This window comes from Oculina patagonica, chromosome 3 (genome assembly GCF_052425735.1).
Source record: "Oculina patagonica isolate OP01 chromosome 3, crgOcupat, whole genome shotgun sequence".
Classification (NCBI taxonomy): domain Eukaryota; kingdom Metazoa; phylum Cnidaria; class Anthozoa; order Scleractinia; family Oculinidae; genus Oculina; species Oculina patagonica.
Genome location: NC_135760.1, coordinates 29,943,243 through 29,955,247, shown reverse-complemented (window position 1 = coordinate 29,955,247; position 12,005 = coordinate 29,943,243). Strand labels below are relative to the sequence as shown.

At 38.6% G+C, this 12,005-nt stretch overlaps 2 protein-coding genes across 2 annotated transcripts; both read right to left on the bottom strand.

Moving 5' to 3' along the window:
- Positions 1-538: 538 nt before the first annotated feature.
- LOC144647614 (uncharacterized) lies at positions 539-7,050 on the bottom strand. The gene is made up of 3 exons (XM_078507394.1): positions 6,952-7,050; positions 3,392-3,895; positions 539-1,208 (listed from the first exon to the last, which is right to left on the bottom strand). The coding sequence occupies exons 1-3, from the start codon at positions 7,048-7,050 to the stop codon at positions 858-860; spliced, it is 954 nt and encodes a 317-aa protein (XP_078363520.1). The 3' UTR covers positions 539-857.
- Positions 7,051-10,486: 3,436 nt separating this feature from the next.
- On the bottom strand, positions 10,487-12,005 carry LOC144647480 (collagen triple helix repeat-containing protein 1-like). The gene is made up of 2 exons (XM_078507284.1): positions 11,652-12,005; positions 10,487-10,887 (listed from the first exon to the last, which is right to left on the bottom strand). Exons 1-2 carry the CDS (start codon positions 11,784-11,786, stop codon positions 10,537-10,539), a joined length of 486 nt encoding a protein of 161 aa, XP_078363410.1. The 5' UTR covers positions 11,787-12,005; the 3' UTR covers positions 10,487-10,536.

Here is a 12,005-nt window from a genome sequence, read left to right as displayed (position 1 = left end):
CCCATAACCCATTTCGTTTCTCTCAGCCGACAGGGTCTTTGCACAACGAAGCGCTCTGGAGACATGGTATTTTTGAATTAATTCGAATTTGTTTTATTGGCTAATTGAAACAAAGAAATCTTGAGCGGAAATAAAAACGCTAAGACTCTCTCACACAATATATAGGAACATCAATGCATGTATAAAGACCGGAAGTCCTGGAATCTAGGACTGGAAACCATGTGTCTCCATGGCCCTTCGTTTGTCGTGCCAAGGACCCGCCGGCTAGGAGAAACGAAAAGGGCTATGGGGACGAGAATGAGTGCATCTCTCCTCAAAAGCATAAATGGGTACCGGTGGAATGTTTGGAAAATCTGAGAAAAATGCTCAGCGGTATCCTGGGATGAACTAGCATCCCATCCAGGGGGGACAACAATACCGTTAGTTGCTTATCCCAGCAACTGGGATAAGCTCCGGAAGAGTAGGCCAGTTCGGCTCGAATGCGACTTTACCTTTTACTTTACTACGCAAAGGGACTGGGACGACTGGGACTACAAAGCAAAGGTAAATAAGTAAGTTTTAATGTATCCACAGTGTCAGTCTAATATTACATTTTTTTTTTCTTTTCATAGTCCTCGATCATGATCAGGAACTTTAACTTCTAGAAACATTTCGATCTAAAGAATATGAATAATACCATCACAAAACATCAAGAGAAACTTTTTTTAAGTAACCAAGCTTAACGGAAGCCGCCATGTAAAATGTTATGAAATGAATATATAAAGAATTGTAGAAAAAATTATTGTGCTGTTATCACTCAGTTTTAGTACATTTACCACTTGAACTCATTGTTATCTCAGTTCTGATTATAAACAGCACTACTGGGATGGCGGTACTTCTTCAATCATTATTCGGGACACTGAATTCCATCCTGTGTAAGCGTCACCCTGTTTATACCCAGAGCACTTGCCTACCCAAAGTTCAACTCTAACCGTGCCCCGTGCCAGGTTCTCGCAGTAACCTTCAAAGAAATGATTACGATGAACATTAGGACGATGACCATTAAAGTAAGTGTAAGTGACTGAATCGATCGTCATGGGACCACTGCATTCATTGCCGTTAAACTTAAAATGCCATCTGTTGCAAGCAGCATCAGTATAGACTCGAATGTTTCCCTGGTAGGAGACTTTAAGCGCCGTATTGCTGTGTAGCTTGTTAAAAGAACACTCCTGAAACAGGAAAATGTGAAAATTATTCAGAAATACTTGTTTAACTTATAACAAAATTACACGCAAGAAAAAGTTTTAAGGTTTTTAAAAAATGTAAAACCATATATTAAGCAGGTCATTCATCGAAAAACGTTACAAGACTAACTAGCTGTCAGTTCGTTTGCCTTGTCACGGGTTTAAATTTTTCTCACTTCCTAGAAACAGCCAGCTGTTAATTAGGGAGTGTTCAAGGAAAGAAATAACGTATTCTGATTTGATTTAAACTTTTATTTCACACAATAATCGTATGGTTAAAAAAGTAGGATCTTAGTCACCTCAATTTTTACCATGTACGCTCAACGGAACTCCAATTTTCTTTGGTGGACCGTCACTAAATCGTCCCCACCTCGGTTTCCAATTGATGCCGTACTAAATTCCCTCTTTTGCGAGATTCCTACACGACAACTAGCAGATAACACAATTTTTTCCTATTTTTCTGTAACAGTTAACGTTGTCAGCGGTCGCCAGCGATCATATATAGAGGATATTACACGGTGGCGAGAAGATATGAATTTTATGTTCGAGTGGCAGAAACGATATCTCACGAGTGAGCGTAGCGAACGAGTGGGATATCGTTTTTGCCACGAGAACATAAAATTCATATCTTTGAGCCAACGTGTAATGTTCTTTTTATTATATGGAGACCAGATGTAGTTGACGTTGCCGATTTTTATTTCATTGTTTTTGAATAATCGAGCCAGTTTTACAAATCAGCGTTCGTCTTCATAGAAAATACAAAGCACCCGTGCCCAGGATAACACTAAAAACTGAATTCCGATCAAACAAAATGCTGGTCAACTAAATAACACGTAAGAACTGAAACATTACTGACTTTGACTTGAATCCGATGCGGCAAAGTCTTGCTGGCCGATCGATAGTTTTCAACTGCTTTTGTTTTCTTCTTCACGACATCTTGCAATGGTGAAATTCCTTGCGAAGAATTCCCTCTAAAAACTTTGAAATCGTCAAGGTTTTCATTATTGTGTACTAATTCTTAACTTTTTTTGGAAAACTCATTCTTTTTCGTTGCTTTGTTAAACAAATTTAACCTTCGTGTCGATGCTTGCTAACAACAAACGACACGAAACCAAGTTCATTCAGCAAAATAGAAATGGCGCGAATCGTGACGTCAATGAGCGATATGTCACTCGCAAGAGTGTCATACGGAAAATACGCCACTCGGGTCCCGGATGGAGTGGCGTATGGAATCTACGAGTGGTTTAGTTCCCGGTAAAACACTCTCCTCCATATAATAAATAGAGGATATTACACGGTGGCGAGAAGATATGAATTTTATGTTCGAGTGGCAGAAACGATATCTCACGAGTGAGCGTAGCGAACGAGTGGGATATCGTTTTTGCCACGAGAACATAAAATTCATATCTTTGAGCCAACGTGTAATGTTCTTTTTATTATATGGAGACCAGATGTAGTTGACGTTGCCGATTTTTATTTCATTGTTTTTGAATAATCGAGCCAGTTTTACAAATCAGCGTTCGTCTTCATAGAAAATACAAAGCACCCGTGCCCAGGATAACACTAAAAACTGAATTCCGATCAAACAAAATGCTGGTCAACTAAATAACACGTAAGAACTGAAACATTACTGACTTTGACTTGAATCCGATGCGGCAAAGTCTTGCTGGCCGATCGATAGTTTTCAACTGCTTTTGTTTTCTTCTTCACGACATCTTGCAATGGTGAAATTCCTTGCGAAGAATTCCCTCTAAAAACTTTGAAATCGTCAAGGTTTTCATTATTGTGTACTAATTCTTAACTTTTTTTGGAAAACTCATTCTTTTTCGTTGCTTTGTTAAACAAATTTAACCTTCGTGTCGATGCTTGCTAACAACAAACGACACGAAACCAAGTTCATTCAGCAAAATAGAAATGGCGCGAATCGTGACGTCAATGAGCGATATGTCACTCGCAAGAGTGTCATACGGAAAATACGCCACTCGGGTCCCGGATGGAGTGGCGTATGGAATCTACGAGTGGTTTAGTTCCCGGTAAAACACTCTCCTCCATATAATAAAGGGAAATATTATACGCCTTTACCCTATCTACCCTTTAGTAATGGGATCACTGGAACTTTCATTATCATATCGGAAGAGAAAGTTAATGAAAACTAAACGGTTACTAACCTTTATTTTACCGTTGTCCGTGTCCGATCTTGCTGACCATGCGCATTGTTTCCAGTTAGCCAGCTGTCTTGGGTCAATATTTGCTGCGTCTCCTTTCTCTCCTTTTGTTCCGATGCTGCTTTCTCCTTTTGATCCTTTAGGGCCCCTCGCACCATTGTACCCTCCGATACCCGCACTTCCTGGGTAACCTTTACTCCCCTTTGCTCCCACCGGACCAATTTCTCCTTTTCGACCTTTCTCTCCTTTTGCTCCAATACTGCTTTCTCCCTTAAGTCCTTTGGGACCCCTTGGGCCAGAGGTCCCTGGGATACCTGCTCTTCCTGGGGTACCTGCACTCCCTGGGATACCTGCACTTCCCTTTTTTCCCACCGGACCAATTGCTCCTTTTCCTCCCTTCTCTCCTTTGGTTCCTTTTGGCCCCTTGGGCCACTTTTCCCTGGGATTCCTATAGCGCCTGGTAAGCCCCGCTTTCCATTGGTGCCCTTCTTTCCTTTGAAGCCATCTCTACCCGGAGAACCCGTGGCTCCCGGTATTCCTGGGATTCCGTTCGTCCCGGGCATTCCTGGCATTCCAGAAGAAGGATATGGCTGTTGAAACAAAAACAAATTGTTTTCATAAGCTGTAAATCTTTTTCCCTAACGGATGACTTAAGTCGCGGGGGATACACGACTCTGAAAATATTCAAGAGCAAAATATCAGTGGGTGTTACTTGAAAAACGTTTTACCATGAACGTAAACCCATTCCGCTAGAGCTTTACAGAGATACTGGGGAATAATGAAAGTGCATAAGAAATGTTTTTTTATTGAATGGATTGCGCTTTGCGACACTGTTATGTTATGTTATGTTATGTTATGTTATGTTATGTTATGTTATGTTATGTTATGTTATGTTATGTTATGTTATGTTATGTTATGTTATGTTATGTTATGTTATGTTATGTTATGTTATGTTATGCTATGCTATGCTATGCTATGCTATGCTATGCTATGTTATGTTATGTTATGCTATGTTATGTTATGTTATGTTATGTTATTTTATGTTATGCTATGCTATGTTATGTTATGTTATGTTATGTTATGTTATGCTATGCTATGCTATGCTATGCTATGCTATGCTATGCTATGCAATGCTATGTTATGTTATGTTATGCTATGTTATGTTATGTTATGTTATGTTATTTTATGTTATGCTATGCTATGCTATGTTATGTTATGTTATGTTATGTTGTTATGCTATGCTATGCTATGCTATGCTATGCTATGTTATGTTATGTTATGCTATGTTATGTTATGTTATGTTATGTTATTTTATGTTATGCTATGCTATGCTATGCTATGTTATGTTATGCTATGTTATGTTGTTATGTTATGTTGTTATGCTATGCTATGCTATGCTATGCTATGCTATGTTATGTTGTTATGTTATGTTATGTTATGTTATGTTGTTATGCTATGCTATGCTATGCTATGCTATGCTATGCTATGTTATGTTATGTTATGCTATGCTATGCTATGTTATGTTATGTTGTTATGTTATGCTATGCTATGCTATGCTATGCTATGCTATGTTATGTTATGTTATGCTATGTTATGTTATGTTATGTTATGTTATGCTATGCTATGCTATGTTATGCTATGCTATGCTATGTTATGCTATGCTATGCTTTGCTATGCTATGCTATGCTATGCTATGCCATGTTATGCTATGCTATGTTGTTATTTCATGCTATGCTCTTCTTTGTTATGCTATGTTATGCTCTGCTTTGTTATGTTATGTTATGTTATGTTATGTTATGTTATGTTATGTTATGTTATGTTGTGTTGTGTTGTGTTATGTTATGTTATGCTATGCTATGCTATGCTCTGCTATGTTATGCTATGTTATGTTATGTTATGCTATGCTATGCTATGCTATGCTATGCTATGCTATGCTATGCTATGCTATGCTATGCTCTGCTATGTTATGCTATGTTATGTTATATTATGTTATGTTATGCTATGCTATACTATGCTATGTTATGCTATGCTATGCTATGCTAAAGCTTATCTAACAATTTGGGGTAAGATTTGACAATCTACAATGCGCCTAGTTTGCTTCCCTGCCGTGTCAACTCATGACATTTTCATTCCGCGCTAAATTCTTGGACACGAAATTGCTTGTTTTCACGGTTCCATAGACCTCCCCTAATTAATGCAAAAACTGTACGTAATTATGGTTATTCTGGTATTTTTTTAATCCACTTGCTATCGATAACACTGCACGCAGAAAATAACAATGCACTGAAATTCATTAAATGCTGTTAAAGGAAAAGCAATTCATTCTGCTACAATTAAATTGTCAGATTTTTCGCTGTGATTTATAAAAGAAAGAAAGAGTGGGAACATCTTTAGAAATTTGAATCTGAATTCTATTTCTCTGGTAACAAAATTTAGAGTAAATCATTTCGTACAACTGTAAAATACATTAAACGTGCTCTTTTTTAAAATGCATTGTTCTTTTCTGATCTCAACATTATAAAGAGTGGCATGTAATTACCATCATTACATCTCTCTCTTGGTACTCGTGCTTTAGTCGAGACACCGGAAATCTCAAAATTTAGACTTTTCTGACAATTTTGTGTCCAAGAATTCAGCGCAGCAAATAGGTAAACTAGGAATACTGTAATGTGTCATGACAGAAGCGGGATTCTAAAAGAGCGCTTTTAGAAAAAAGATAGAACAATAAAAGAATGCATTGAATTCAGTGATGACAAATTTCGCACATTGAAACGATAATAACTTGCTGGCAAACATGAAATAAAAAAAAAAACGCTTCTGTCATGACACGCTAGAGGTTTTGACTGATCATTTTTTGATAAACTCAGAGTGCTGTCATCTATTCGATCCACAAACTCGGACACAAAATCATGTGTGTTTTTTCCATTTTTTTACTAATGGGGAACAAGCATCGCCGTAAAGCGCAATCTACCAAATAAAAAAGAACATTCGTAAACTTCCATAATTTTAAATGAATAAATGCCTCTGTAAGATTTGTGCTCAATCGCACCCAAAACAGCCGAGCTATAAGCGTTTTAAAAGATGTAGCCAGGACGAGCAAAATTTTACCATATGATTATTTATTCATGGCTAGGTGTCCCCCCCCCCCTTCACCCCTCCTCCCGCGACATCAAGGATGTAATTTCCCTCTACAGTACGAAAATGCTTCATGCTCTATTTATTTATTTATTTTTTCTGTGTTTCAACTCCAGTTCGTCTAGCCTTTCAGTCAGTCATTTCATAAAGTCATTCGCTCAACCATTCGTTTGTTGTTCGTTTATTCTTTCACCCCATCCGTTCGATCACATTCTTATCGATTTATTTTACTTCCCAGCGATTAACAGTGGATTCGTTTGTGTATTGCTATTTAATTACTCAAGTGCAAGATCTAGACCAGATCTCAATTACTGTTAAGTAATTAATTCCGTGTTCCTGAACGGCACTCGGAACCTACCTTGCATTTGGAAGAGAAGACACCTCGCATGTTTTTCTCAGTCGCTCGTGATTGTTGCAAACCAACTTGCCTTCAGTAGCTCTGCGACAAATCCTTTGGACGTGAACAGAGTCGGAGACTCTCCTTTATTACTTCCCGTCAGCTTGTTTGGGCAAAACAGGAACTTCATTCCAATCTGAGACGGAACGATTGGTTACTTTGGGTAAACGTGACAGATCAGATGCAGTACTTTCAACAAAGAATCAGCACCGTATCAGCTCGGCTGACAGACGTTTGAACTCAAATCTTCTGTTTCAGTTTACTGTTTAACGCATAACGATTGGCTGCATTGGAGTAAACTTGACAGATCAAGACATATGGAGTGCCTTCAGCACAGAATCAGCGTGGTATGAAAGCGGCGCGCCAAGTTGGGACACGTTTCAACCCGATCCTTTGTTTTCACAGTCATTTCATTAAAGACGAAACGATTTTTTTACTTTGGGCTAAGCGCAGCAGATCATGATACAGAGCTTTCAGCACAGTCACACACGTCTGGCATAGGATAGAATAACGTTTATTTAGACCCCACAGTAATCTTCAATCTTTTAGGGTCGTGTATAAAAGTGGATTTGAAAAGAAATAAATTTAACTCAAGTCTTGTGTTTCAGTTTGTTGTTAAACACTTGATGATTGGTTGCTTTGGAGTAAACTTGACAGATCAGATGTAGTGCATTCAGCACAGAATCAGCGTCCTATGAAAGCGGCGCGCCAGGCTGGCACACGTTTCAACCCGAATCCTCTGTTACGGCAGCCACTTTAAAATTAAAGACGAAACGATTGGTTACTTTGGAGTAAACTTGAGAGATCAGATGCAGTGCTTTCAGCACAGAATCAGCATAGTTTTCAATGACCGCTCAGCTGACACACGTAGGATAGGATAACCTTTAATTAGACACAACAGTAAACTTCAAGCTTGTAGGGTCATGTATAAAAGTAAATTTGAAAATAATTAAAATAAACTCAACTCTATTCTAATGCTTCAGTTTCCTGTTCAAAACATGGCGATTAGTCACTCTGGCCGAGTAAATTTGACAACTGGAATTCAGCACAGAATCAGGAGTCAGCGTGGCATTTGAGCCACCAAGCTGACATACGTTTCGTTTCAATTTCAATTATCTCGCATCTTCTGTTTCCACAATCAACTGAATTCGATATAAAAGACGTGATGACAAGTATAGTCATCAATTAGAACCTACTGAGTTTCCTTCGCACTGAGTTAAGGGTGGGGATTGGAAAAAGGAAATTTCTTGTCAAGGCAAGATTTTAATCTGGCCAGCTAGCGTCGAGTATTCCTGAAACAATGAAACAGTCTATAATTACACCTCGTAGCAGTAAAAAGTCTGCATCCAAACCTTTTCAAGAAGATGAATAACTCCTGTTAATAATGACCTACAGATCTGTTTTGCATACCAGGAAATCAGTTATTCTATTTTGGTTTGACATTAAGGTTGACAGATGTATGCTGTGGGTACATTTTTATCATCTTGACGTCTTCTTGCTTCTACATAACTAAATAATTTAAGTAACAGATCATACTAAAATAATTAAAACCCAAATCATGTAATCAGTTGATTAGTCATTGATTATTAGCGATGATCAATGAGTAATCGATGAGTAATCGAAACCCAAAAATTTTGTGGCCTATCGATTACTCATTGATGTAATTGATTCCCTATTGGTGTTAATGATTACTAATCGATGACCCATCGATTACTCATCGACTATTATACTGAGCACAAAAGACACATTTCTTGCACCTTTTTTTTCGTTTGTGATTTTTTTATCTGTGTAGTTTTCTTTATAACTGGCGTTCCTGTTGACGAAATTACGCCTTCACAAAAGGTCAAATAACCTTCCGGCATGTCGAGACGTGAAGTGCAAAATCCCATACAGATGATTCTTAATTGTGCAACATTTTACTTTACCCAACTCTTTATTTAATAACAACACAACTGAACAGGAACCAACCAGTCTGAAAATGAAACTAACAAGTATGCTGACAAGAATCGACTACGTGGTTATAGATTTTGTTCGGTGGATGTTTGTCAGCAAAGTAAAACAGCTTCGGCTTAGGGAAACAGCCGTCATAAGCAGTTACAATACGCACCGGAATGAGATGATATCGATGAGTAATGAATGAAATCAATGACTAATCAATGCAATCAATGACTAATCAATGCAATCGATGACTAATCGATAACCAAAAATTTTGTGGCCTATCGATTAGTCATCGATTAGTCATTGATCATCGGGAATAATCAATGACTAATCAACTGATTACCTATTGATTACCTATTGATTACTCATTGATTTCATTGATGTCATTGATGTCATCGATTAGTTATGCCTGGTTTATAATGTCTTGCACATTTCCGACCGCGGTGAACTTGTACCCAGAATCTACGGACTTCGTGGTCAGCTATTGGTAGCCTACTAAAATTGAATCATAAAACTGCTTCTGCATAAACACGTAAGGAGCTATTTCAATAATTGAGGAATTGGTTGCAGTTTTGAGTATATCCGTACATACATCAGTATAAGAGGCTTTCCAAGTGGGGAGGGGAGGGGGCGGGGGGGGGGGAGGGGTTGATAGAATGGGAATTTAAAGTGATGGTTTTTGAGGCGGATGGAAACCCGGAGAAGCCATTCGAAGCAAGGACGAGACCCAACAACAATTAGTTTTTGATAAATCAATCTTACTGAATGAAATTAAGGACAGTCAATCCAAACGTAGAAGGCGGATATCGAAAACGCTCACTTATCAAGACAGTTACAAAGCTTCCATTTTTGCCCATTTACGAAAATTGAACTCAATTTAGCTTGGTAAGACAAATCGAGATAGAGCAGTTCTCAATTTCCAAAAAAATTATCCGGATTTAGGTTACTACGCTCACTGATTGATTTTAAACTCGCACCATGCAAAACTGCGGCCAATCGCGACTTGGCCGTGAAGTTCTCATTTGTTAATAGGCTAGCGTTGTTTACGTTTGTTGTGAGTTGAAACCACTCATATAAGTAAACAAAATAAATTTACAAAAGACTCGTTCACCTTCTGTGCAATATATTGTACTGTACGTAGTACATGAGCGCCGTCCTTAAAGACGCGCTGAGCCGCATACGACACGCGGTGGCCTAATGGTTAGTACGCTGGACTCCAGATCGAGCGATCTGGGTTTGAGCCTTGGCCGGGGTCACTGTGTTGTGTTCTTGAACAAGACACTTTACTCACACAGTGCCTCTCTCCCAAGAGTATATGTTTCATTGTGCTGAATCAGTTTTTCTTTAAACTGCTAGAGTAAAAGGGTACAGGACGACTAAAATCCCATGCAGGAGGAATAGCAACACTCCTGGTTGGTTCATGAAACGGAAAGTGGGAAAAGCTCCGGCAGAGTGGGATATTACGGCACGAATGTGAGTTTACCTTTTACTTAACTACGCTGAGGACTGGTACTACGAAGTAAAGGAAAGTAAGTTTTAATGTACTCCGCAGCTTTAAACTGGTATTATAGTCTGTAGGCAAAGGTATTTTAGTGACAATTAATGTAATGTTCTCACTAAGTTTGAGTATGTTTACCACTTGAACTCATTGTTATCTCAGTTCTGATTATGAACAGCACTACTGGGATGGCGGTACTTCTTCAATCATTATCCGGGACACTGATTTATATCCTGTGTAAGCGTTACCCAGTGGTTGACCAGAGCACTTGCCTACCCAGAATTCAACTGTAACCGTGCCCTGTGCGAGGTTCTCACAATAACCTTCAAAGAAATGAGGGTGGAGGATATTAGCAACCCCAACAGGCCAGCCATTGTAAAGGACTGAATCGATCGTCATAGGACCACTGCATTCATTGCCGTTAAACTTAAAATACCATCTGTCGCAAGCACCATTAGTATAGACTCGAATATTTCCCTGGTAGGAGACTTTAAGCGCCGTATTGTTGAGAAGCTTGTTGAAAGAACATTCCTGAAACAGAGAAATGTGAACTATATTAAGAAATACTGGTTCATTTTACAAAAGAATTCAGTCGCAAGAAGAAGTTTTAAAGGTTTTAAAAAATGTAAAACCATATATTAAGCAGGTGTAATCCTGTCAATCGATTCGTCATTCATTCAATCAATCAATCAATCAATCAATCAATCAATCAAACAGTCAATCAATCAATCAATCAATCAGTCAATCAATCACAAAACGAGTCATTCAACGAGTCCAGGGAAATAGACACGTCAGTTTTTAGTAGAACCCGGCAGAAAAACGTTATAAGACTAACTCGTTGCTAGTTCGTCCCCCCTGTCGCTTGTTTTTAATTTGCTCAGTTTGTAGAAACAGCCACCTGCTAACTAGGGCGTGCTCAAGGAAAGAAACACTGTATTCTTATTTGACTTATACTTTCATTTCACACAATTATCGTATAGATAAAACAGTAACATCTTAGTCACGTAACTTTTATCATGCACGCTCAACGAAACTCCATTTTTCTTTAGTAGACCATCGCCAAATTTACCCCAGTTTGGTTTCCAATTGATGCCGTACAAATTTGTTATCTCTTTTCTGGGAGTTCTGCATGACAATTAGTAGATAGGACATATTTTATTTTCAGCTGCAATTGTCCGCGGTCGCTAGCCTTTACCTTATCTGACCTTTAATAATAGGATCACTGGAACTTTCATTATTATATTGGAAACCGCACTTGAGCTGAGGAAGTCAATAAAACCAAAACTGTTACTAACCTTTATTTTCCCGAAGTCCGTGTCCGTTCCTTCTTCCCATGCACATTGTTTCCAGTTCGCCAGTTGTCCACTGACGGGGGTCCTTGGACACAGCAGAAAAACGGCGAAAACGGAGGAAAAGAAGACAACAAACATGATTTGCTCACTTTACAGTGTTGAGAACTGGCCAACTCGTCTACAACTGGCAAGACCTTCGGAATTGAAAATTAAGAAGTTTTTTTATGGTTCTCAAGATACACACACCTCTTTTCCGCGTATCGGGAATTTACCCTGCTTTGATTGGTCGCTGTCCCTATGATTGACATATGAAGCTACATGGCAAGAATAACGTTTTGAGAAGCACGTAGACTGCAT